The sequence below is a fragment of the Mus caroli genome, unplaced genomic scaffold (assembly GCF_978045245.1).
Source record: "Mus caroli unplaced genomic scaffold, Mus_caroli_1 scaffold_15, whole genome shotgun sequence".
Classification (NCBI taxonomy): Eukaryota; Metazoa; Chordata; class Mammalia; order Rodentia; family Muridae; genus Mus; species Mus caroli.
In genome coordinates, this window is record NW_028227270.1 from 100521707 (window position 1) to 100549532 (window position 27826).

At 41.5% G+C, this 27826-nt stretch overlaps 1 protein-coding gene across 4 annotated transcripts in view; it reads right to left on the reverse strand.

Moving 5' to 3' along the window:
• Positions 1-27826, reverse strand: part of Elmo1 (engulfment and cell motility 1) — a 510326-nt gene that overhangs the window by 138795 nt on the left and 343705 nt on the right. For all 4 annotated transcript variants that reach the window (XM_029468421.2, XM_029468420.2, XM_029468424.2 and 1 more), the window contains one exon: positions 9889-10025. In XM_029468421.2, the coding sequence (XP_029324281.1) occupies positions 9889-10025 (137 nt within the window). The remainder of the gene's footprint in view (positions 1-9888; positions 10026-27826) is intronic.

Below are 27826 nucleotides of genomic sequence, written 5' to 3' on the forward strand. Positions count from 1 at the left end.
TCCCAGGTCAACAGGTGAGCTGAGACGGCTATTTGGTTATATCTTGACATTTCAAAATGTGTGGGTTGACTCTAGAAAACTGCACCCAGATGTGTTAGTCTGGGGTTTGCCCTGAGTTAGCAACAGCTGCCCATAGTGCACAGCTCTTATGTACTCTCCTCATATCACATCTATTTACATCACATTGGTGCAAGAAAGCCTTCTGACCAAGCCAAGGGGAATATGGCAAAGACTTGTAGGTACAACTGTCTCCAAGCAAGCACAGTGTGACGAGGCATCAAGCTGACCACATCTGGGATGAGAAGAGGAACCTATGAATCAATGCAATGATGAAAGGATAAAGGGCTATCCAGTGCTTACATGACTCCGGCTAGGGATTGGTTTCAAACAGAAGCCAGTCTATAGTCTTCAAAGAGAGCATTACTAGCTAGTGTGTCCTAAGAGAGCTGAAAGTGTTCTGTTATTTTCATATTCTGGTGCACAACCTGATGTAGACCCAAAGATTTTGGAAAGAATGACTTACATTGAAAATGTTGCTTAGTCAATCACCTTATTGACCAAGATATAGACATAGATATGGCTGTGCTATTTGTACAGCGGTTGTGAGATCATTTTAAATGTCTTTCCAAACCCAGGCACAGAGCAAGACTCTTATGAATATAGACAATTCAAGGTTCTGCTCTAAGATAACTGGAGGATTAGTAGGTCACTGCCATATGTTGTAGAGAACAGGTATCCACAGTGACAGCAAGGTGGTAGGTACCCCACGGACATCTGAGTTAGTTGTTGTTAGTAAGCAAGTCACAGGCTTAGGAACCTCCCTGAAGATGTTGGCTCAACTGGGGAAATAGGTGGACTGACTGCCTCCTTAATCGTTTCATTCCACCTAGACTCACATAGGACCACTTCCTCCTAACTTTACAGCCAGCAAAGCAGTTACAGGCAACAAGAGAGAGAGAAGGCAGAGAGAGAATAAACAAACTAACAAACAATTAGGAGCCCAGAGCTCTCAAAGTCAATCTTCACTATTCATTTTTCTCCCTTTAACACTTGCCACAAAGGGGCTAAAGAAATTATGGATAAATTTAGCCCTCCCCTTTGGCCTATTCCTGCCTCTCACTCTCTGTTCCTATTTCTGGTCTTTGGACTCAGAGGTTTAGGTCTATGACTGGTCAGATGGGGCAGGCTGGTGTGTGGGCTGAGGGAGTCTGGTCAAAAATTGTTTATTTTTATAAGTATGGATATTTTGCTTGAATGTACGCCTGGTACATCCTCTGTACATGTGGTGCCCATGAAGGCCAGAAGAGAACATTGGCTCCCCGAGGACTGAACTAGAGTAATAGAGGGTTATGAGCCAACACATGGGTTCTGGGACTCCAACCTAGAGTTGGAGCCAGTGCACTTCCCTACCGAGCCACCACTCCAGCTCTGGTTCTGGCATCAATGCTGATGGCACCTACAGATCTCACTTAAGAGTTTTCTAACTTCTCACAGCTCTTGTTTTGGATCCTTTACAAATGACTTCTGGTCATTATCTTTGATTCTCTGTGGTGACTTAAATGACAATTGGTTCCCATAGGCTCCTGTATTGGAACACTTGGGATCCTCATTTGGTAGTGCTGTTTGGAGAGGGTATGGAGTCTTTGGAAGTACAGACTTTCTGGTGGAAGACTACCACTGGGGGTAGGGGTGCATTTTAAGGGCTTATAGCGTCATCTCAGTTCCAGTTTAAGATGATTAATCTTGGTTTCCAACTGGACTACATATGGACTCAACTAAAACCCAAAGAGGTAGCACACCTGAGAGGTATTTTTCTTGATTACATCATTTAAGGTGAGAAGAGCCAACCTAAGGCTGGTCCACACTTTCTGACAGCAACCCACATAAAAGGACATGGAAGACAGAAGTTTTTCCTTTCTGCCTGTTTGACCTTGATTTTGATATCGGGTTCATCTACCTTGTTCCTGAATCATTCCTTCACTGCTGTGAGAACATACTCCTTCAGGAGTCCAATGTAGACTGAAGAACAGCAGCTCTCTAGAACCTCCCTGGGACTCTTGCCTGGGACTGGTATTGCTGAGACATCTAGTATAACGGATGGATCAACAGCCAGATCCATAGCTTTTCTGTCAGGAGACAGCTATTGTTGGACCAGCTGGACCACTTCCTGTATGTGAATCAGTCTAATAAATCACAGGCAAACATACATGCATACATGCATACACACACACACACACACACGGACGCACATACTCTTCCACTTCACCTTTAAGAATCCTGACGGACACTTTGGTTTTTTTTTTTTTTTTTTTTTATTCCCTCTGTGTCCTGTGTATGGATAAAGATGGAAGCTCTCAGTTCCCTGCTCCTGCTGGCATACCTTCCCCACCCTCTGTTACGGACATCTCGCCCTCTGGAGCACTAAGGAAAATTGTTTGATTATGGCATTTTATCAGAGCAGCAAAATAGTAACTAAATATAGACTCGTTATCTCAATTTATGTCCCCTCTTTGACCTCAGTCCTCTGCCCATCACACCCAGCCCTTTCAGGTGACAATAGGGAGTGACCACATGATGTAGCCATGGCCTCTGCTGCACTCTCTACAACTGCATTTTTAAATTTCCCACTGAACATAATTTACTTTGCAATTACAAGATAAATACTTTTTTTTGATCGACGAGGACTTACACTTTATAAGAGATCAGCACAGAATGGTACCCCTCTCCTTCCTAGCTAAGCAACCCTGACTCCTGTCTGCCCTTTCATTTAAAATGCTTTCATCTCATTACGCCTCACTTAAAATGCGGGTGATTTCCTGTTAATTGAACATATACTAATAAAATGGTATCTCTGCCATTATGAAATCTCGCTGATACTCCACACTGGAGTCTGGAATTCAGGTCACAGGAACTTGTTGACCATTCACACACAGTCCCCAAAGCACAGTTAATAGAAGGGAAAGAGGCTTCAGATGTGGATGAATAGAGCAATCAGCTTGGTGAGTAGTGATGATTCTCCTAAGGGATGGTCTGTAACTGAACCAAGGGACTGATGGATTGTGCTGCTGTGGAGCGGAAGAACCTGCTAATTGTTTCCTTCTCACATTTGCCAAATCTGGACACAGCAAAGAAAGTTATATGGGCTTGGTCAAAACTTCAGAAGTGAGAACTCTATACTAGTCTTGAATTACAAAGAGATACTGTCTGAATATATTAGCATTGTCAGGCTTATCTGGGACTGTTTGTGAAACACTCATGAAGTTTTATACTACAAATGTCCAGTGGTAGACAATGTCCAGAAGGCAAAACACAATAGTTATGTCCCTGTGCAAGCTTGTCTACTTTTCCTGGAAATGCTTGTAGTTAAAATCCTACGGCATATGGTCTCCTACGACCATATTACCATTGCCTGATACCGGCTCCATCCAGAAACGTGATACACAGTCCATCTACTGACACCAGGAGAGTACAGAGCCATCCTGAGTGGTAGGCAAAGTACTTGCTCTTATTCCACAGATGAGACCCCTGAGGCTCAAGCTGCTGAATCCCTTTCCACATGGTTATCTGGGTACAAGAAAGGATGAGCTAGGCTTTTTAGTCACCCCTGCGCCTGGCACTGAGCCATGGGTAGTACATTGGGAGATGAGCCGGAAAAGGAAACTTCCAATATCAGGAACCTTAAAGGAAAGCTCCTTCACTCAGGAATGTATTTCCACTGTGGTCACATTCCCTTTGTGATCAAGCCAAATTCCAGTTGTTCTCTATACAAGGCAGGAAAAAAAATATATTATTGATATTTGAAAATCTACCTTGGGTACCAATACACAAGACTTGGTATTTCTGTAACAACAAGTTTTGGTATTCTGTCTGGACTCTGCCCGCAGTTACCTGACAACAGCCAGGTATGCTCCTCCCCACAGTTAGCTACAACAGCGAGGTAGGCCTGGCCCCCTATAAAAGGAGCTGCTTGCCCCCTTCTCTCTCTTACTCCTACCTTTCTCTCTCTTGCCTCCTTGCTCCCCCCTCCATTCCCTTCTCCCTCTCTCTCTCCACGTGGCCATGGCCGGCCTCTACTTCTCTACTCTCTCCTTCTCTCTACCTTTCTCTGCCTCTACTACTCTCTTACCTCCTCTCCCCATGAGCTAAATAAACTCTATTTTATACTACACTGTCATGTGGCTGTTCTCTCAGGGAGAAGGGATGCCTTGGCATGGGCCCACTAAGGCACCCCTTCTCCACACACCCGGCCAGAACATATTCTTATAGCTCTTTCTCTTTTTTATGATCACAACAACAATTTCAGGAGAAAAGATGATGAGGGAAGAGAAATAATCTAAAAAGCCTTACAAGGGCCTGACCAGAAGAGGTTGCAAAACACAGCTCCATACTGCTGTCGCCTGCCTGACTCAGGCAGCCTCAGGTCAGCAGCTACCAAAACTTTCTTTTTTATGAAGCAAGTACCTTACAGTCTATTTCAACAAATGCTGTGCATCAAACTAAAGTTAGCAAAGTCACTCTTGGTCTTCCTGCTGTCCTAAGAGAGTGTAATTGTGATGAACGAGGACAATTTCATAAAAAGTGGCAAGGACCATGAACAAAGCCCAACTCTACCTCGAATTAGCAGCTGACAACTACAAGCACAAGAATCCACTCGCTACTATTCATTGGGAAACATTAAAGGAAAAACTACATCTTTTCATTACAATGCATTTGGTTCTAGAGGATGTCTGGCTATACTGCAAACCTACAAACCTATTGTGGCAGACGAGAAGGCTTTTGAATAAATACTTGTTAATAGCCTGGACAGATAAAATAATACATAATCTCATTGCATGACACAAGGTTTCTTTAAAAGACAGCTCCTCTCCTTAAATATTCATGTTTCAATTAAAATGTACACCTACTTTATTAGCCACACCAGGTCCAGTTCAGATCAATAACAGCAGCACTAGATGGAATTCTAATGAAGATAAACAACTCCGAGTCCTCTCAGCTCCCCCTGGGCACCACGCACAAAGCTTCCTTTCATTACTTGCTGCAAGCCTATTTTACAGTCACCTGCCTCATGCAAATGAGGAGCCTCATGTTTATTCATGAGGAGAGTTACAGACTACCTTTCATTCCATAGGCTGGCTCAGTGAACCTAAAGAGTGAGCTGAGCAGGGCTGGGAGGAGGACTTCTGAATATACAACTGTCTTCTGCAAAGCACACACTGAAAGTCAGTAAGCCAAAAGTAATGTAAGAAGCAAGCCGTCCCCTTTGAGCTCAGGCATTTGCCAGTGTTAACATTTTAACCACCATCCCATTTTATGCCACACCAAGATCCATTATTTTCTGTGACTCCTCTTCAGGGGATTTCTTAGAATGTTTCCTTCTGGTCCATTCTCCAATTCTTCCTAATTGGGATTTTCTCCCGTTGACACAGATGATGCCCACAGCTTGGCCAAGGGGCAGCTGCTTTGCTAGCCCCGGGTTGTCCCACCTCGGTCTCTGATATTTTAAGCATCCACGACTTTTCATCTGTGAGTGTAAGATTCCAAGCCCTAGCAAAGTGTGCCTAGCTTATTTTTGCTGTTGGATAAAATTCCAAAATAGCTCTATTACTTACTTCACAGTAAGGCCACTTTTAAAATTGTCACTTGCATTTCATTACATGGAAACATGCAAAGTTGTGTCATCTCCGTCTATAATGCTGAATTTTGATAGTGCCCTCAATACCGAAAGGACAGGTTGCTGATGGCCCTTAGAATGACTTGAGTCCACTAAATGAGTCTGACCAAGTAGTCAGCTTTTGGAGAGGCCCTAGGTCTCATCAACTGTGAGGGACACACAATTCTTGAGGCCTGCTGATATTCTATTAGACTGCTATCATGATGTGTCAATGCGGGAAACCAAGTCAGTTCATAAAGCTGTTGGACAACAAATTGCTGAAGTCAGCATAAGTTTAATTTTTTTTTTTGCCACTTATCACATCTGCATATAAATTTACTTCCTCAACATATGTTTACATGTATGACTCCAACTACTATAGCATCACCAATAAGAGAGGATGAGACAGCATTTCCATTTTTCTTTTTTGTTAATTTTCAGGCATGGAATTTTTGAGTATGACAAATGGTCACAGTACTCTTCTCAAGGCAGGCAGTCTGAATTAGTTGGAAATATGTATAGCATATATCTATATTAATAGGTGGAAATACCATTGTTACAACCCACCTTGAGTGAGCAACTCTAACTTCATGAAAACAATTCGTGGATAGCTTTTTCCCACCGAATGGTTTCCCTGGTCAGTGGTTCTACTGCCCACTGAGCTAAGAGGCCCCATGTTATCCAAATGTATCCACGGTTGAGACATACTGCTGCATAGATCCATATTCCACTTGCAAACCCTTGTTAGAATAATTAAAATGGGACAACTACAACCCACACAAGCATAAAATAAGATTCCTGTAAACAAAACATCATAAGTGAAGCCCTCAAATGATGGTTGGGTCACTTGTGTGGGGAAGTAGCTGGCAGCAGTTTAGCTCTTCCCTGACATCCCTACAAATGAATAATGCATGTTCTAAAATATTGGTAATAAAAGTCAAAACACAGAATACAAACTCAATGGCCTGAATCAATGGATTATTCTGTAGACTGCTATATCTAGAAAGTGAAAGTTCTTCCCGAAGCATAAATATTTTAATCATCCCAATTCTACTTCTCTTACATAAATAAGAAAACTTTCCATCTGCTGCTCCTCAAGACTGGAAGAGCAGTAGCCGCTGCTTTTCCAAACGCCATCTTCCAGCAGTGGCATTAACTAGTGACATTAACTAGCACATTCCAGATACCTTCAATCCGAAGCCGAAGTCAGGGTACCCATCAGAAGCTATCCCTGACTCTGCTAGAACGTGCTGCAAGTGCTATGTTGGTGAAATTAAAATTTTGAATTAGTGGCCCTGAGGTAGGCAATTCAATCTCCTTTTCATGCTGTATATAAACCGACCAGAGCCTGAGATATCCAAAGTATTTCAAAAGCAATGGTGTTTCATGTTGGGTTCTTTTAAAATATTCCTGAATTCGAATTTAGACAATCTCAGGAACATGATATCATTTAAACCTACCAGAAACTCCAAACCCACATTTGTTCCTAAATTCAATCTCCTTTGCTACCAAGATAATAACAAGAAGAAAAGTGAACTGATTTCAATTTCAGCACTTCTCTCTGCTTCCATTTATTATTGAGTAAAGCGGCACAGTGGTTGATAGGCAGGAAGCAAGAAAAAAGAAATAAAAAATGGAAAGGCTGCATGGAATGGTGGTAGTGGCTCTCATACTGCACACTCATTGTCTTTCTTTTTGCCCCCAAAGTAAAAAGGCAGGGAGAACAGGGACACAAAGGAAAGGGGACACAAACATATCTGTACTGAGCCTGAGTAGCTCTCAGCCGAATTCTGGAATTATGTCTACCAGTCAAATAACAAGCAAACGGTTTTTCTATCAATACTGCATTAAAAGTTGTTATTAACACTGATAGATAAAACATACACAGATAAAATATAGACTATGATGGTCAGCAGAATACCCTCAATGGAGGCCCATGTTTTAATCCCTAAGATGTGTAACTGTGCTACACAGCAAAGCGTTATTTAGGTTACCAATAGAATTAAGGTTGTTTTTTGCCAACCTTAACACTGGGAGCTTATTATCGTGAATTATCCAAATTCCAAACAATCTTGGGACACTTAAAAAAAAAAGACATCAGAGGTGGCATCAGAGAGGACTAGACCCATAGCTGCTGGCATTGAAGAGCGAGAAACAGGATGCAAACCAAGGAATATAGCAACCTCTAGAAGCTAAAGACTGTGAGGAAGCAAATTCTCTCCTAGAACATTCAGATAGAAACATTGCTTGTTGAAGCCTTAACTGCGATCCAAGGAGACACTGTTAGCTTCTGAATTATAGAACAGTCAGATAAGAAATTTTCATTGTTCAAGCTACTAATTCTGCAGTCATTTGTGGTAGTAGGAATAGAAAATGAATACACATGCTATTTACTATTTATCTATATCTATGCATCTGTGTACTTATATTTCAATGAATTCATGTATGTGTTTATGCATTCATCTTAAAATATGCTTTTCTTTAATAAGCAGGGGAAAAGCTGAGTATTATGGGAAATTAAAATCCCGTGTCTTTTCTATGGTTGACCCCTCTCTGACACTAATTCTTGAACCAATGTTAATCTATATCACAGATGGTGAGGCAGCCTTCCTTGAGGAGTGAGTGTCCTAACACAGAACACAGAGACTTGCTTGGATGGCCTGCCCCCACAGCACATGAAGAGTCATGCTGATCCAGGGCAGAGTGGCCACAGCCACTTTGAAAGGCTATTGATTTAAGTCTCCTCTTGTTACTTGAGTGGGGAAGGCCTCCTTTCTCTGGGGTGATTTGCACCTGAATAGCAAAGTCTCTCATAATCAAGTGAAGTACACAGAGGAGGCTGTGGCTGTGATTGCAAGTGAATTAATGGCTTCTTCGCTTTCAGGCTTCTTTGAATCATGCCTACTCAGACAATGATGTTCAGACAAATGCACCTTGCTGATTGGGGTTCAACAGGGGGCACATTGGATAGTAAAGGAAAGATGGAAGGCACCATAGAGGGAAATGACCTGTGGATGAGGTAACTATGCCAGGTCAGTGCCTGGCTCAGGCTTCAGCCCATTTCCTGCTTTCCTTTCTTTTCAACCATGAGTGGTTAAAGATGCCACAAACCAGAATTTGGAAACAAAACAAAATAGAGGTGACAAACATTCAGACAGAAGGTAACAGGGAGAAAAATGAAGTTAGAAGTTTAGATGTTATCTATGTCCCAAGGCCACAGAAGTAGCACACCAGATTCTTAGATAGTTATGATCCTTAGAACCAGGAGAGTGGGTTTGGGCAAAGGGCCAGAACCTTGTTTACAGTCATGTTACAAATGTTACACGCTAAACTATACCCATCCGGACCCTACAACTAGACATAAGTAGCCATTACTGTTATACGTGTCTGTTGCAAGGAGAAATATATTCTTAATCTCTAAAAGCAGGGACTCTGTTTCAAACTCCTCTAAGTTGACCTGGAAATTCTCACATCTATGGAAGCAGGAAAGTCATAGTCCCACAAGTAATGACAACGTAAGAACAAACAAATGCTGGGGAGGTGGCTGAGAGGGTAAAAGCATCTGCCACTAAGCCTAGCAACCTGAGTTCAAGCCCTGGAACCAACACAATTAAAGCAAAGAACTGACTACTCCGGCAAGCTGTCCTCTGAAATGGTCCATATAACCCTATAGAGATAGAGATAGAGGTAGAGGTAGAGGTAAAGGTAGAGGTAGAGGTAGAGGTAGAGGTAGAGGTAGAGGTAGAGGTAGAGGTAGAGGTAGAGGTAGAGGTAGAGGTAGAGATAGAGAACCTCCATCATAGAAATAATTGTTATTTGGACATAGAAGCAGACATATGAACTTAAGGTGTCCATACTACACAAACATACCAATGGACCAGACAGTTGTCTTCTGTATTGGCTGGCTCTCCATTTGTCTTCTACACAGATAGAGGGATGACACCTTACTTAATAGTCTCAAACCAGTGACAAAGCATCCCGTACCAAAACTACAAAGGAAAAACTCACCAGGAGAGTTTCTCCAGAAAGTGTTGGTGGCCTTGGCTGAGACAAAGGGGCCAAAGTGACCCCAAGCAGATACCTAGTGGTTGCTTCCATTTTGGGTGTGATTTAAAATCACACTCCTTTCCTTCTCTTCCCTCGATCACTGCTTCTATGCACAGCTGAGGGAACATAGTATACCACATCTGAGGCGTGAGCCCCAGACTAGTCAGATGGCAGGCGACCACACCCGTTACCTTGTTGAAGTCTTCAGACGTTGCCCTCATTTCCTTCCATGTTTTGTTCAGGAGCTGAATGCAAATGCAGAAGAATTCCTCAAAAGATCTGTCATGGGTGAAGAACATCGGGTGAAAGTCGTTGCAGGTCTCACTAGCTGGAGGGACGAGATGGGAACAGAGGCAGACATATTAATATAGTGGAATGTGTGATCAAGCTCACGTTTGGTGTCCATAGAGACAAAGGGACATATTTAAGATTATATGACTACGGGGGAAAAGTAATGTTAAAAAGTCACCAAAGGACAGCTCCCACCCTTAAAAGCTTAAGGTCAGAGGATCAGACCTATTCTTAGGTACATATTTTGACTGTAAAATGTCACTTACTAATCCACCAGAGAATGTGACCCCAAGGGCTTTGTTCCAGGAGTGCTGAGGTAGGTGACCTTTGAGAAACTATTCCTGCTGTTTTCTGAGGCACAATACCTCTGTCACCCTAATAGAATAATTGGCAGAGATGGGCTTTCCTGAGTATACAATTAATTCTACCTTTGAAAATAGCATCTATGATTATTTCTCCAGGGGGCATTTTTCCCTCTTACAGGGGCAGTGAACAGGGACTGTTTGTGAGCACTCACCATCTGATGCCACTGGCCATTTAACTTTACAGGCCGGGCACAGATGGCTGGAGGTCAAAGCAACCCAAATGCTCTGAGTGCTGCAATGTCCATCTCTCACAAGCAACCAGAAAATTAGTTCAGACTGCTTCCAACCTAGTTATGGTTAGTGTTTTTGGGAAAGAGCTAGATTAGACACCTCCCTCCCTTTCCTCACACCTGCTTCCCCACCCCCTGTGCCCTAAGCCCCTCCTCACATCCAGCGATGTCCTAGGCTTGTACTTTTATAGTCCTTTAAAAAAGAAAAAGATTCATTTCTTTATGTGTCTGAGTGTTTCATCCTGCATGTATGTAAGTACCCTATGGCTTCAGAGGAGGTGGTGAGGGAGAGAGATGATGACAGTGACTGGAGGACAAGGAGCTGTTTTCTGGGACAGATTTCCCAAAGAAATGTGTTGATGCTGTAGACTGAACCTACTACCTTGAACATGATTAGCTTAGCTCTACCACTGAGTTAAACCTGACTCCCCAAACAGGAATTTTCTAGATTCTACTATATCATGTAAGAAATGACATGAACTCGGGGCCCCTAAGTGGGAAAGTATTTGCTTCTCCTATCATTGCAAAACAAACTCTATGACCACTACAGCAAGACACTTGCATACCAACCAGGGTTTTAATATAAATAAAACCAGTAGAGAAAAACAAAAACCATATGAGCCCAACTAGTGACAAGTGGTGGGAGGAAGGGCTCTTTGGTTCAGCCAGTTCTCCAAATAAGAAAAGATTCACAGAAAAAGAAAGAGAGAGAGAGAGAGAGAGAGAGAGAGAGAGAGAGAGAGAGAGAGAGAGAGAGAGGGAGGGAGGGAGGGAGGGAGGGAGGGAGGGAGGGAGGGAGGAAGGAAGGAAGGAAGGAAGGAAGGAAGGAAGGAAGGAAGGAAGGAAGGAACATATGGTGCCTATAAAGGCCAGAAGAGGGAGCCAGATGTAGAACTGGCATTACAGACAGTCATGAACTGGAATTTGGATGCTGGAAACAGAACCTGGGTCCTCATCAAGATCAATAAGCACTCCTGGCCATTGAGCAATCTCTCCAGCCCCCAATACAGTCAGTCCTTTGATAAATACTACAACTTGCTTGATCACTGAACCGTCTCTTATTTCTTGTGTCATAGAGGAGGATGTGATAGAGTTCTGGGAACTCAGCTTTGTGACCTGTCCCCCCACACCCCATCCAAGGTTTAAACATGCACACACGCATGTATGCACACTAATTATAATGAGTGCTGTTATACATTCTGAAGGAAAACACTTCTATTTTATTGAAATCTCTTCAAAGTTTGACTAGTGTTCAAGATCTGAGGTGGTAGGATTTTAGGCTTTGGAAATTCTGCTTCTTGCCATGAGTATGAATAGCCACTTCACTTCTGGTACAACACCATGCTGGTTATGAACCCCAGCATCCCTAGAATGAACAGGTTCTGCTCCAGCACAGTTGCTATGTGCTAAGCCCATCCACCTACAGGCTTTATGAGTATAGAGCTTCTAGTCATCTGCCCATCTAAAGAAACTGGGTGTGTATTTATACAGCTCACTCCTTCTCAAATACAATTTGATATGAAGATATATAAATGCCCAGTGTCTCCAGACGGCATAAGGACAGAGGTGACCTGCAATGCAGTCATGCAAAAAGAACTAGAAGCAAAGATCTGGAGTCATGTCTACCCATACCAAGGAGGGAGATGTTACTTTCAATTGCTTAGCTTTTATTTTCTTACCTAAAAAACAGTAATGAAAATCATTCTCCTTTCTTTCCAGGTGTTAGAGAGGAGCACCTGGCACAATGCATAGAAAACCTGCCCTGGAAAAGATAAAAGTTACCAGGAGCATGGAGCGAGGTCCTGGTCATGACAAATTTCAGATACCAGCACACTGTTCCAAGGACTCTCCTCGATTTCCTTGTCAAGCTTGCTCACATCTCAGCAAGGAAAAGCAAGAGCACACAAGTAAAGTCAGTCCACCCCAGAGAGATTCCAGCAAATGTGAAGTTTTGACCTGAGACACAAAGCTATTTAGGGAGTGTGCAACACCAATACAGGCCTAATGTGCAGCTTGCCACCCTGGCAACGAGCCGCCAGTCTCACTTTCATAAGCACTGGAGCCTATGAAATTTACAAGTCTACAGAAGCAACTTAAGATGCTATTACGATCGAAGAACTCGTTATTAATCACATTATCACAGAATCATTTTTGGACCTAGTGTGATTATATGTGTACTTTATGCCCTAGTTAAATTTTTATAGCATTACTGGAGCTGAGACAGCTCTAAAACCCATGAGCCCTGTTTTTGGTTGGGTGGAAAGAAGGAAGTAGCTTATAATAGACAGTGTTTGCTGGATGCACATTACGGGCCAGGTTCCACGGGCACTATCTTGAAAACATGCCAGGGAGGTGGACATTATGAGTATATTCATTTTATATATGAGGAAGATAAAAGTTGTAGAAACGAAACCTTTCATCATGAGCTTTGTGTAGGTGGTCGTAAGTAAGCATTGGAAACCTACAATTTAGTGGACCTAGCAGGAGGTTTACAGCCTTCGCTGACATCAAGAGCACAGGGAACTTCCTGGTGGCTGCTGCCTAGAAAGTTAATTTCTCCTTGTACTTCCCTGGATCTCCTGTACACCTCCTTCAACAAGAACCCAGAGCATAGCCTGCAATGCAGTGGGGCTCCCCAGCAAGTGCACAGTTAGTGCCTGCCAGTTGAGAACACATGCCCTGTCATCATAGAACTAAAACTAGCAATTCCACCACTGTGGGCCATGCACTGGACAGAGGTTGTGTCTGTTATTATCAGTAATGTACAAGCACATGAGAGGTGTATTAGGTTTTTTTTTTTTTTACATTTTTTTTACATTTTTTTCTTGTTTGAAAGATAAGAAACAGGAGAGTCAGAAAAATGAGATGAGATGACTTTTCAAGGTGCACGGCATCTTCATTACGTTTCTATTGCTATGAAAACACACCATAATCAAGATAACTTATAGATGAAAGAGTTGAAGGGGGGCTTATAGTTTCAGTGAGTAAGTCTATGACCACTGGTGGGGAGCACGGGGGCAGGCAGGCAGGCAGGCAGGGTGTTGGAGAAGTCATTGAGAGTTTACACCCTGATCTGCAAAAGGAATTACGGATAGTGGGCTTTTGAAATCTCAAATCCAGTAACACACCTCCTGCAAAAAGGCCACACCTCCTAATCCTTCCTGAATAATTCTATCAACTGAGGACTAAGCAGTCACATATATGAGTGTATGTGGGCCATTCTCATTTAGACCACTCTACATGGATCACACATTGTAGTTCCAGGATGAAAACCTAGGAAGAAATAACTCCAAAGCCCATCATTGCTGCTCTGTAGTGCTTTTCCTCCATATATGTATTCATTGGTGAACTGCCTCTGCTGAACCTCCCAAACATAATTCTAAAGTGATAACTTCTTTCGTCATCACATATTTATAAAGTTATGCATGGTAGTCTACATTGAATGTGTAAGTCACATTTCAAGGCTATTATCCATCCCTCTGCTTGTGCCCTGCTACTCATGGCTTAAGAAGGTTCCAGGTTATCAGGGACACTGTTTTCTGAGCCTTTCCTCTCTTTTCTCTGGGTCTGGGTCACATTACACCTTGACAGCTCTCCTGAGTACAAAAAAAAAAAAAAAATCACTTGCTCCAAGCTTTTGTTGTATAAAGCTCCTCTCACTGGTTACCAAATACCAAGTTACCCCCAGGTAGTTGGTCACTAGTGAAGGTCCCTCTGGATGAATTCATATGATTAATGTAATTCAAGAAACTCAAAACTTCAGGTCCATGTCAACAGAAACCTAATTTTGATCTTGTTGACAATGAAAGCAGAAGCAAAATACAATATTCAGGCTCTCTTTTAACTAAGAGAAGTCACATGAACAAATCCTGACCAATAACAAAAAAGTAGCCATTTCTTAGTCAAGTTTCCAGGAAAGGAAGAGAAGAGGGAGGCTCGACTAGCTTATTCTCCTTTGTTCCTTCTTTCCTATTTAATTCTTTTGTGTCTGGAATGTCAGATTATGACTGAGCTTCTACAACTCGTTTATTAGCCTAAAAATGAGGGCTGTATCCTAGATGATTAGATAGAGCTCTTGGTGCCACTGTGGAGACACCATAGCCAGCCAAACCTTTCCTCTGGAATTCTGTGCTTAAATCCCTGTTTTTACATTTTTGAAACTATGCTTAGACATATAATTATTCATATGGAAAGTTAAAGTTTAGGAAGTACTTGAATAGTAATTTAAGAAAACATGCGCAGGATGCAGTGAGTACAAGTGTTCTGGTCAAACATATTTGCATGAAAACATCAAATTTGATGTTTCCTCAAATGATTTATATCCTTAGATGGTTAAGATCCTGGAGCCTGTTACGTCAACTGTGAAGGTCAAGAGCATTGATTTCTGTGAAGCATATGGTGAAGAATTTGGTGCATATTCTTTTCTATTTCTTATTGATTGTGTTAAAACCTGAGGGAATATTGAGATCTCAAAGGTGAAATTTCACTGGGCTGTGAGCTCTTAGTTCAGATTTTTCCCACCTGAAGATACTCCTATGATCTGCACACAGAAACCTAAGGAGTAACAGAGTTAAGTGCCCTGCAGTGAAGGGCCAGGAACAGAATCCAGTGTTCCTTCCATGTCTGCAGTCAGTGTGCTCAGCCTCTCCATGAAAGGCCCACCTTTACACTCCTGTTTTGTTCTCGTCTGCTTTGTTTGAGGCAGGGTCCTGCAATGTTCCTCAGGATGCCCTTCCATCCGTGCTCTTCTTAACTCAGCCTCCTGGGCACACCAGTGTGCACCATCATGCATTCTTCATCCTGTGACTCTTTAAGACTTGCCCCTTGCACTGAAGAGTAGGCAGAGAACAAATCTGGGGCAAGTTAGTTTACCACATAAACAACTATAGGTCTTCTATGGACATGTCACTCTTTAAGGATCTTTCCATATTAAAAAACAAACAAACATAATATTTAGTAGTAGAGTTTTTTTCTCTAAAACATTCAAAATACAGACAGTCAAGAGTCAGTCCTAGTTTGTCTTGCTTTGCTGTAGGTAAATACCATAACCAAAAGTATCTGAGGGGAGCAAAGCGTTTATTTCCTTTTACACGTTTCAATGGTCATCAGAAGCTCAAGGCAGGAGCTTGAGACCAGAGATCAAAGGTTACCGGCTTCTTCTCTGGCTTATTCTGCTCAGGTACCTTTCTTACACAACCAAGGTCCACCTGCCTAAGTATGGTGCTGCCCACAGTGGGCTGGGATCTTCTACATCAAACAGCAATCCGTAAAATGTTCCCACAAACATGTCTATAGGCCAGTCTTGATGGAGACAATTTTCCAGCTAAGGTTCCCTCTTTCCATGGCGTGTCACAGGGCCAATGAGATTAGCTATCACTGAATCCATTAGAATAGTCTTATACACTTGAAGGCAAGAACTGTCAGAAAGGCAAAGCGGTTCATCCACGGCTCTGTGATCACAGATGCTTTAAGTTAAACAACTGAGGTTCAATTCATTCCTAGCTGTTTCCGCTGGTTACACAGGAAAAGTCATTTTGTGATCTACTCCACACTCTTCCCCCATGCAACACAAAAAGAATTCTATCAGGTCACTGAGGGGGGTAGGAGTGGTAAACACAAGAGGAAGCTCAATGTAGTTTGGATCAAGGAGATTACGAAACCCATCAGTCATGGTATAGATGTCCAAGGCCACACACATAGGAGAGTTTGTGAATTATCACATGGAAGGACTGGGTCTCAAGAACAGTCTTTAATTCAGAGATTAAAAAAATTATAAGGAGGGTGAGTTTATTATTGTCTTTGAAAGAAAACAGCAAGACCTATTGAAGAAAGAAATTGAAGCAGCAGGCAATGGTTTTATAAATGAAATTTAGAGAAACATTCAATGAGACAAAAATAGTACGACATTTTTAAAGCCAAATTGTTCTTAAGCACACTATTTTTATCTCAGTGAGATTCTATTTTGTACAAGAGAATTGACTCACTGGTCTTTTTAGTTTGGAATATAAAGATATTTTCAGGGTTAGGTTAGAATGTTAATTTGCCAACATCTAATTCATTTCTAAGTAACTATAATATACACATGTAAGTTCTAAAAATAAAGTAAGAATCTGACACACGTATTTAGCAGAATTATTATCCCATTTGCTATTGCTGTAAGAAAAGGCTGGAGGCTGGAGGCTTTGTATAAAGAGGATGCTTATACGACTCATAATTAAAGGTCCAAGAACATTGTGCTAACATCTGCTGCCCATAAGGACTTTTGTCTACATGAAGATGAAGAAAAAATTGTGGGAATGTTTGTCAGAAGGAGAGATTGCATCCTAGGACAAAAAAGCAAATTTGTTTTTCTAACAACCTATTCATAAATGAGAACTATCTTACTCTAAGAAACCAGCAATAAATAATCCTAACCACAGCAATGCTCTCAATGACTGACTAGCCTCCATTTCTTCAAAGTTCTACTTAGTACAGTTACACTGGGGACTTAGCCTCCAGTACAAACAACACATAGAATACAAAAGTCACCCAAACTAGCAACATCTGCCAAAGTACATGTATTCTTATTTTCTATTGGATAATATGAGATGAAGCCCATGTTGTCTTGAGGTTCTCAGAAAATGATGGCCTGTATACTGTAGTGAATATACTATGAGCAGGAAGGAAGAACTGGTTGTAAAAATGCCCTGTGACCTTAAAACCCACTTCTGAGATCCCATTGAAAATATACTTATACATGAGATAAGGTAATATATTGCTAACTCCCAAATCCCAATTCTCTCTCTCTCTCTCTCTCTCTCTCTCTCTCTCTCTCTCTCTCTCTCTCTCTCTCTCTCTCTCTCTCTCTCTCTCTCACACACACACACACACACACACACACCACATGTGTGCACATGAGATTGTGATTTATTTTTATTTCTTACTCTCTAATGGTCAATAGTTATAGAAATTGGAGATTGTGCCTGCACCAAATTTCATAGTTCCTATCTCTCTGTCTAGAGACGAGATGGCTACATATTCCATCTGTGCATCTTAGGGTACTAAAGCATCAACATGGCATTTTCTGGTTTAGCTTAATGTTTTCTGTGCTAGTATTTATTCTTCATAAGAAAATTGCTACTTGTTTTTATACCCTTTCAACCAATTCATACCACCTAATGTAGACATTTACAAAGAAAAGTACCTGACTAAAGATGAGATAACAAGAAGGCACAGGCAAGTATAGACAATTTTTGCTCTATCATGGTAATTTTCTCAGACACATGTACTTTTTAAGATGCCAAAAATCTCTTCATGACCTGAGTTATGCAAAGAGAGTCTTTAAACCCATTTGCAGTAACTTGGAGCCATGGGCTTTGGAAGCATTGGGAAAATTATACTGTTTATACCATGACAGTGTGAATCATTTGACAAGCAATCATCTTTGGAAATGGGCATTTTGAAAGATTAATAAATAGGGCTAGCACATACAGCATTTTGATGTAAAATTATGAATTACAAGGAAGAGGTGATAAGTCATATATACTCAAAAGAATTTAACTCATGACAATTGCCAGAGCAGTCACAAAATGTCAGCAGCTATCTGTGGCACAGAAACTCACATTAGGACTATGTGTGGTTCTATGGTAAGCCCCGATTATACATTTATGAATTCTAAGATGCATATGTATATGTATATGTATCTTTGCAGGAAGTCTTCTTGCTGTTCCCCTTGGGTTTTCTGTTTTTAGACCTGGAAACCTTTGCTGTTGATGGTGCAGAGCAGCACTGTGTGGGAAGATGCTAAAAGTTCAGAACCTTTTGTAGGCAGGAGAGGTGAGGATAGCCAGGGCAATAAACTTGCACTTCCCTCATTCCCATCAATTCAGGCAATACAGAACAACTCCCACCCCCACCCCCACTACCTCAGACAGAATCGGAGACTTTAAACTTTCTCAGAACTTCACAGCTCCTCAAATCAGCTTTACTAGAACTCTAGCTGCTCCTTTTACCATCTACCAAACCTAAAAATAGTGTGAAATCTACCATACAGAGACAGCAACAGTGGTTAACCCAATGCTCCAGTGTTCACTTTCCTTGTAGGCCTTTCTCCAGGGTCTGGAGAAAAAGGAAAGAAATACTAAAACAGTGTTCATGCTGAAGATAAAGACACACAGCACAGCAAGACATTTCCCCCAAAATTTCCTGAGACTGTATCCACAGTCATGAAGACTGTGGATACGGAAGACAGAGGGACCACAGGAGGTGGGTCTGTGTACCAATTCTGCTATCACCCCTGAGTAGCAACAGGATCTTGAGTGCCCTATGGTTGTATTGAATCTTAATTTTTCTCATTAAAATAGATAGTACCTTCTATCTCACTGATCTGTGGGTATTAGACATGACTGTAAAGTTATTCAAAGGTAATCAGATATAAACATTACAAAGACAAATGTATTAGCAATTAGAATATATAGCTCAAATGGCAATTTCAGAAAACCCAGTATCATCAAATGCAAACATTTATAAAACTATAGTACCAGAATAATTATGTAAGAATATTATTTGTACATGGGTGGGAAAGGAAACGATAGAAAATAACTGGGTCTCCAGTAGGAAACCTGCAGGTGCCATGTATCAAGTGCTCTGTGCACGCTAGCCATAAAATGCACATACACACAGACACACACAGACACACATACACTATTATACTATATATTATTTATATTTTAATCAACATAAGTTTGGTTTAAGTTGTGGTGAGTCTTACTGAGTTAGCTTCCCATGGCTTAACCCGGTTCTTCTGATAAGTCCCAAAGTAGCATCGTCAAGGTCATCTTGGGAACTATTTAGCCAAAAGCAAATATAAAGAAATCCCAGTCACTGAAGATTTCTGATAACAGGAGTGAAGAGACCCCTGAGAGTTTGCTTATAATTATAAAATGATCATGCTGATATGCGCCTGCACCTCTCCTTTGTCCTCTAACTGAGATCAAGAAAAGTACAGAACAGAATCCACACCTCTGGGACCTTATTTGATGGGAGAAAAAAAGCCCACATGATTTCCAGAGCTGCTTCCAGAGATGAGACTGCACAATCCTGGGCCAAGGATGGAAAGCAGGTAGAGAGAAAGCATTTACTGGAAAGCAGACTCAGTCTGTGGCTTTGGGATGCTCATTAAGGTGGAGCCCACTTAGCTGGATAAATACAGGATACCTGGCTTTGGGGGTCAATGTGAAGTTTAATTTTGTGGGTCAAGATTGACTTGTACCGGTCTGTAGAAGTGGTTTTGGATGTTGCCATTTGAATGAGTATGCCACAGATTGCCCTAACCAGTGTTGGTTGGCACCGACTCAAATCCAACAGCACAACATTTAGCAGCAGAAGGAATCTGGCCCTCTTGCCTCCATAACTGCTTGATCCGGGACATGTCAGCTCAACTTCCCCTGTGCAAGAAAAGATCTTAAATTTACTCCCCACTTCTCTGTCCCTCCGATGTAGGCCAAATAATATCACTAGCTTTATTGGCTTTCCTGTTCCCACATGGTGCTTGTTGGGGCTGCTTCGTCTCCAGTAACACTAATTCCTCATAATAAATCTAAAAAAATGTATATTAATGAATACATAAGAGATTTCTTATGAAGAAAATAATATATATATATATATATATATATTTATAATATATTATACATGCATATGCAGATATAGAGATATACATGTATATATGTATGTACCTTTCTGGACTTGCTTCTCTTCAGGAACCTGAAGGATAGTGAGAAATTGAGAGGAATGTTCTAGTTGAGTGGTAAGCAGTCCAAAGCAGCTCCAGCGGGGGAGCACATTCAGAAAGTAGCTTCATTCCATCCCTTTTAAACACTATTTAAGAAAATTCATCCTGAGAAATGGCATACTAAGAGACTGCCAGAAAGGTTGGTGAGATCGCTCAGTGGTTAAGAGTTCTTGTTGCTCTTAGGACCTGCACCACTATGGTGACTCACAACTAGCTGTATCTTCCAAGCATTCATGTGGGGTCCATTCATACACACAAAATACATAAAATAACTCTGTGTGTGTGTGTGTGTGTATATATGCATGTTAGACACTTGAGGGTTACAGTGGACTGAAGGTTTACTAAACTGCAGCTAGTAAGTATCCCATGGACTGTATGTACTGTGCAATGAAAAAAAAATCAGTAATTCTGCATTAAATACATGTGATTTTAAGGGCTAACTGGTCAAGGCTTGCTCATAACACACGAGCCTGCTTGTCAATGCTCAGTCAATGTCTCCACTGAAGTGAGCTAACAGTGATCTCCTGTAGGTACCACTAATTGAGGTACAAAGGCCTCAGCAAGGCAGCCAACTCCGTTCTACCTGATACTGCCATGTGGAACTATTTCTGACCACTGAGTAAACTCTGATAGTCAATTGCAACCAGTATTTATCACACACATCCCCCCCCAGGTTGTGCCTCAACATGTCAAGCACTTTGGTTATTCTTTGTGCAAAGCCCATGGAGTGAGTTATTTTCTCTAGATTGGCTCTTGGCTGCTCCAAATACTTCACCACTCAGGCTTCTGTAAACTGTATCTTCTGTTCCTTTCAGAGTCCCTCAGAGTAGCGCTCACAAGAAACAGGACTGTGATTTAGTCATGTAAGGTCTCTTCTGGCTTTCACTTTCTCAATCTTTCAGTAACACAGTAGCTCACACTCTTTTTCTTGGTCCCCATCCATCTTGCACCACCAACTGCACTTTCCCCTTCTCTGTGGTTTTTATTACTCCATCCTTTCATTTACAGGACATGAAGCATATCCCCAAGCTTTTGTGCAATCAGCTCCATCATAGCACTCCTGTCGTGGGGCATCAGACAGAAGGAGACTTGCCCAAGAAGGTGCCCTATCACATACATCTTTATCTGATGCCTTAAAATAGTCCATCCTTCAAAATGACCCAGTGCATGTCTACTCAACCTTGACTTTTTGAAACCAATCTTAGATGTTCTCCTAAAAGAAGACAATGAAAAAAATCAGGTCATGAGTTCGATTGGCCAGTGCTTTGACAACTTGTGGTATATTTGATATCCATCCCTTAGAGCACTGAATTATTTTTGTTACAATAGTGCAGCTTAAAGTTGTCGGACTCTGGCTGACATACTTTACTTCATAGTTTAGTCTCAGTCTAAGTTTGTTTTAATTAGGTCTTCTGAACACAGTAGGGACCCAGCATAAAACAAAACAAAGAAAATTGTAAAAAAAAGAAAAGAAAGAAGAAGAAGAAGGTATATATTCTGTCCTGAAAATTGGATTCTACAGAAAGGACAATGGAGACTATTATAAACAGTGTGGAGGCCTCATTTTAAAAGACAGTAAAATTTAAAAACAGAGTAAAAAAACCCTAAAAAAAATAATGAAGACAATTATAAAGAATATTAGAAAAACTATAGAAATCCTCTCCAAAAATGAAGACTATTATAATGGATGCAACCTTATTATACAATTTCAACAGAAAAAAAATCTGATTATATTTTTAAAATACAAAGAAGCATTCCTCTTCTCCAAGTCAGCCCCAGCATTGGATCTGCATTAACCACCCCCAGCTCTGCACGGGCACAGTGTTTATTGCTCGCTGCTTCTTATCCTGTCCTACAGCCTCGAGGCTTGCTCTGCACTGTTAACAGGACTTAACCCTGGGGGTGGAATTAAGGGACGCATGGGTGACTGTAGGGGAGTAATCTACTGACAAGCATGCCCTTGCCAATGTGAGATTTGGGAGGATACAGATTCCTATCAGGAAAGAAGCAGTGAGTTAAATCCCTAACATTTTTACCACAAACAGTTCTGTTCAGTACCTTACATAGAAATACACAAGGATCACACTCTGTGGTCAAGGGTCACGTGAGAGCTTTGAGGGGACCAAACAGAAGTTTCTCCACATGTGGACAGAGTGACAACTGGCTAAACAATTTGAAAAGGACATAATCTTTATTCCATGATACTTGGGGCATTAGATATGACCAAGGAGGGAAGCTGCCTGGAAACACAAGTAACCAGGATTATTTTCATACGCAGATATTTCTTCATCTTCAGAACAATTCCCTGGGGTGTTTCTGGTATCAGTCCTCTTGTCTAAGGCAACAAGCAGTAGCTCATTGTCTTGGTTAGCTTTAGCTGTCAGCTGATACAATCTAGTCATCTGAGAAGAAATTATCAATTGGGAAATTGCCTAGAGCATGCCTGTGGACATGTCTATAGGAGATTGTCTTGATTGTATCTGGGGTCTAAAGGCCTATTGTGGGTGGTACCACCCCTAGGCAGGTGGTACTAAACTGTGTAAGAAAGCTAGTGATTATAAGCTACCCTCCTCTAGAGTTCCTGCTGTACTTCATAGCTATAAAATAAGTTCACTGGTCTGAAGTAATAAATGTGGTAGGAATACCAAGCCCACCTGCCTTCAAATTTCTGCCTTGACTTCCCTTAATGATGGACTGTAAACTGGGATCTTAAGACAAACTCTTCCTCTCCAATTTTGTTTTTGGACAGTTTAGAGGTAAAACAAAAGATATATATTCATTCAGCTCACTGACCAGCAGTAACAGGAGCCAGGGCTTAATGTTCATTTGGGATAAAAGTCTTTACACTAGGGTTGGAGAGATGGCTCAGCGGTTAAGAGCACTGACTGCTCTTCCAGAGGTCCTGAGTTCAAATCTCAGCAACGACATGGTAGCTCACAACCATCTGTAATGAGATCTGACGCCCTCTTCTGGTGTGTCTGAAGACAGTACAGTGTACTTATATATAATAAATAATTCTAAAAAATTTTTTTAAAAGTCTTTACACTAACCGAAAAGATAGCATCTACCACGGGAAGAAGGTTAAAATTCCTTAGGATGTTTTTTCTGAAGTGGTTTAATAATAACTAACTAAATAAAAATGAAGCCATGTGGATGCAGTGGATAAGGTAGAAGTCCTGCCTTGAGTTTCATGCTAGCCTAGGCTATGTAGAATTTCAAGCCAGCCTTGGAAACACAGTGTGACTAGTCTGGACTATGTAGTAGTGAGTTCCAAGCCAGCCTCAGCCTCTGATCTAGTGTTTTCCTGAAGATTTACCTCTTCATATGAGGTGGGATTGAATACTTGGACATGGCAACCCAGCCTGACATTTTCCAATCTTACTCTAATATGTACCAGTCTCTCTTCTTGGTGCTTTACAGTTATTAGTTAATTCTCATAGGATACCCATGAGAGAGGTTTCATTCTTTTTGTTGTTGCTGTTGTGTTTTTTCCATTGAGACGTGGTCTCACTAAGTAGCTCTGGCTGGTTTCATCCTCATTGTGTAGACCTGGCTGGCCTCAAGCTCTGCTAAGTACTAGGATTAAAGGCGGGTGACACCATGCTTGATGGCCGACTCAGTTTTTAAATCATGGAGGCACAGAAAGCGGTGCAACCCTATAGGAGGAACAACAATATGAACTAAACAGTATCCCCAGAGCTCGTGTCTTTAGCTGCATATGGAGCAGAGGATGACCTATAAGGCCATCAATGGGAGGAGAGGCCCTTGGTCTTGCAAAGATTATATGCCCCAGTATAGGGGAATTCCAGGTGGGAGTGGGTGGGTTGGGGAGCAGGGGAGGGGGAGGGTATAGGGGATTTGGGAGAATACTCTAGGAGTAAGGGCTATGCTGGCTTCCAGAGTCTTGGTGTCATTTCTCTCTGTGCTTAAACCTTTACCAGGAAGAGGCTCTGTTTTAGATAAGAACACACCTTAATGAAGAAACTTGACGAAGGATGGGACTAAAAGTCAGATGGCTTAAACTCAGTTGGAAGACACTTACAGGAAAGTTCTTCTACATGAGCAAAAGTTTGTGCTCAAAGGCACTTGCCATCCTGTAACCTGCAGACATTTTTACTTCTCGTCTTAGTTGCTCAATTTTTATAACATGTTTTTAAAACTATTCTCTGACAAATGGATTTTGCAACCTTCACTGTTGCATCTCTGTCTGTTTGGTGTGTGTGTCTGTCGTGTCTGTCTGTCTCTCTATCTCTGTGTGTGTGTTTTGTGTGTGTGTATGTTTGTGTGTGTGTGTGTGTATGTGTTTATGTGTGAGCATGTGTGTGTGTATATGTGTATGGGATTGTTATGGAGTAAGACTTGAGGTCAGAGGACAACTCAAAGAAGTCAGTTCCCTCCTTCCACACCGTGGATACTGGGGATGGCAGCAAGCACCTTTTACTGTTATGAACTTTTGTTTTATAGAAATATCTCCATAAAATAAAACAAAGAAAAAATAGGGTCTTACTATGCATCCTCAACTGAATTGGAACATTTGAGTTGCCTGTCTTAGCCACTTCTTAGCACCATTGAGACTGCAATCACGCAGACTACACATGCTCCAAAGAGATTACATCATTGTCATTAGCATTCTAAGAATCTGCCTGTGACATTTTAATGTGGGCTGGGTCCCACCAAGTCACCCATTAAGACACCAACTTTCTTACAGTATATCTAGTGTACTTCACTAATGTGGAGTCCTTGTGAACCCATCATAATTAGTAGACAGCTCTGAGGGCCTTAGAGAGCAAAATATAACAGCCTAGGAAATTCTTGGCAAATTGTTTGTCCAGTGTCATCTTCAGTAGGCCACACTGACCCCTAGTGAGGAGGAATTATAACCTAACTAGAGCTATATTTTCCCTCTGCTCAAAATCCTTAAGTAAATTCTTAACTTATTATTCTATGTGGAGCCTGTCAGCCTCTCAGTAGTCAATTTCAGGGAAAGTTTTTGTTGTTTTCTTTGCATTTTTAGGGCGAAGTGAGAACGTGTTTATTTAGCTCACAATTCCAGTTTACAGTCCATGTAGAGAAGACCAGAAACTTGAATCAGCTAGTGATCCACAGTGATGAGCCCAAAGCATTGGGTAAATTGATGAATATTAGTATTTGGCTCACTTTCTCTAATATAATACAAGATCCCCTTCCCAATCTATGATGCCCTTCACAATAGGCAAGTCTTCCCACTTCAATTCTCATAATCAAGTCTATCCTCCACAAACATGCCCACCAAACCTACTCCAGACAATTCTTTCTTGGAATTAGGAAATTAACAGATCAACAGATGCAACAAAGAGATGTGACTGGAAACAAAGATGGTAACCCAGACCCAGAAGACAAACAGTGCAGGTTTTCCCTCATATGTGCTCATTAGCTTTGAAGCATCAAACATGTGTGTTTCACTTGGAATACTCATAGAGGATAGGACACTAGTCAAAGGCCATGGGAGAGGGAAGATCTTGCAGAGGGGAGATAGATAGAATACATTTTTCAAAAACTGAAACTTGTAGAATGACCTTGCCTATACTTCTACAATAGAATCAAGCAATTTGAGAATGTTTAGAACATAATGGAATGAGCCAATCCAGAATGTGTTTGCATGATCTCTCCATTTTCACACTGGTCTTCCCTCTGCCTTAAGTGACTTTCTTCACCTTGCAGCTTCTTCCTCCTCCTCTTCTTCTTCCTCCTCCTCCTCCTCTTCCTCTTCCTCCTCCTCCTCCAACAGCAGCAACAAGTAAGTTCTTCCAGGAGCTGGTGGCTTCATGTCCACCTCTATGGGTCTCTTAACCCATTTCCATAGGGTGATCTTCCTAGGTGTTTCCATTACACATGTTTTCCAAGTTTTAACCTCTGCTTGTTTTTTCCTTCCTGTGTTCCTCTGTAAAAAAACTCTAAGCATCTTGGGGCTTGAATTATTATTACTTTTCTTTCATGTTTCAGTATAGAATTAGACATGAAGCAGCCTTCTGTGCACAGGAGCTAAGTCAATGGACTCTCTAGGTTAGTAAGTTCTTACCTCCTCATGCAGACATATTACCCTGGAGTATTATAGTCCGGTTAAGTGCTGTTTAATCATTAAACACTCCCTTTAAACATAGAAAAACAAAACACAACCACGGGAGAAGGTTCTGTGGAGACCACGCCCACACATTTCAGGGTCTGGCTTAAAATAAGCCGGCAAGTGTGTAGGACTCACCATCAGATTGTCCTAGAAAATGCTCCTGCCCATATTTAAAAATACACTTGTTTGGTTTGCTTCTGGCCCCTCGTTGCAGGCCTGTATGAGTCACTGGAAAAACATCCCATTAGACTGTTCCCTGCTGATTGGCTTCCTTTGTATGTTCAAGGTGAGTCAGAACAGATGACTCATGGTTCATCCTTATGACAAAAGAGCTTGCTCTCTTTTCCTCTCCATTATCCATGTTTTTCAGACTTTTGTGGCATCGTGAAAAACATCCAAGGGAGCAAGAAAGAGGGAAACACGGGGCGGCTTGAGAATTGGCAGTGCTTATTTTTAACAGGCAGTTCTATTTAAAGCACCTTTGATAGAAGCAGCAGACACTTGGAGGCCTGAGCCATCCAATGCTGCGCCTGATCCTCCTGGGAGGTCAATACCTAGCTGGTTGGCACTATGCTGTGTCCATCCAAGGGGAAAGTTTGCAGGAGGTAAAGGCAAACTCAATGGTCCTCATGCAGGTGGACACCTGCTGCTCTTGGAGAAGCTGGAGATAAAGTGGCTTATTGGATCATGCTCTCCTGTCTATTACATCAAAGTCTTGGCTCAAGAGAAGAGACTGCTTCAATATAGTCAAGCAGTGAGCTGCTGGATAAGGCAAACTAAGCAGTCTTCTGTGTGCCTTTCAAGGGACTCATAACCTCCCAACAAGGTGACAGTTAAAACAAATCCTTTCATTCCACTACAGAAAACATTTTGGGGTACGTAGCCACAGAGGTGAAAACTTCATGGACTCCACGCAGATGATTAACAGAACTAAGCCCAATGAGTTTTAAAGAACTCCCCCTTATTAGTGAGGGGCACATCCCATGATCCAGGTAAGAACTTGAATACGGATACTATTAAGCCATATAAATATTGTATGTTTTCTTTTGGCACATATATCATAAATCCAAGGATTTTGCTTTTTTTTTTTAATACTTAAAAGAAGCATTTCCATTGTCAACTTTAGTAACTTGGGTCATTATTAAGGAAAATAAAGGTTACTCTGAACATACGAACTGTGATACTATGTCAGTCAACCTGACAACTGGAACAGCCACCATGTGACTAATGTGAGGATAGCATATACAGTAAGGATACACTGAGCAGTGGCAAGATCCTGGGGAGGAAGCACTGGGATGCTTCAAGTTATCAGGTACTATTGACTCTGTGTGACTCAAAAGTCTTTCAGTGTCTATTTCTATAATATATTCT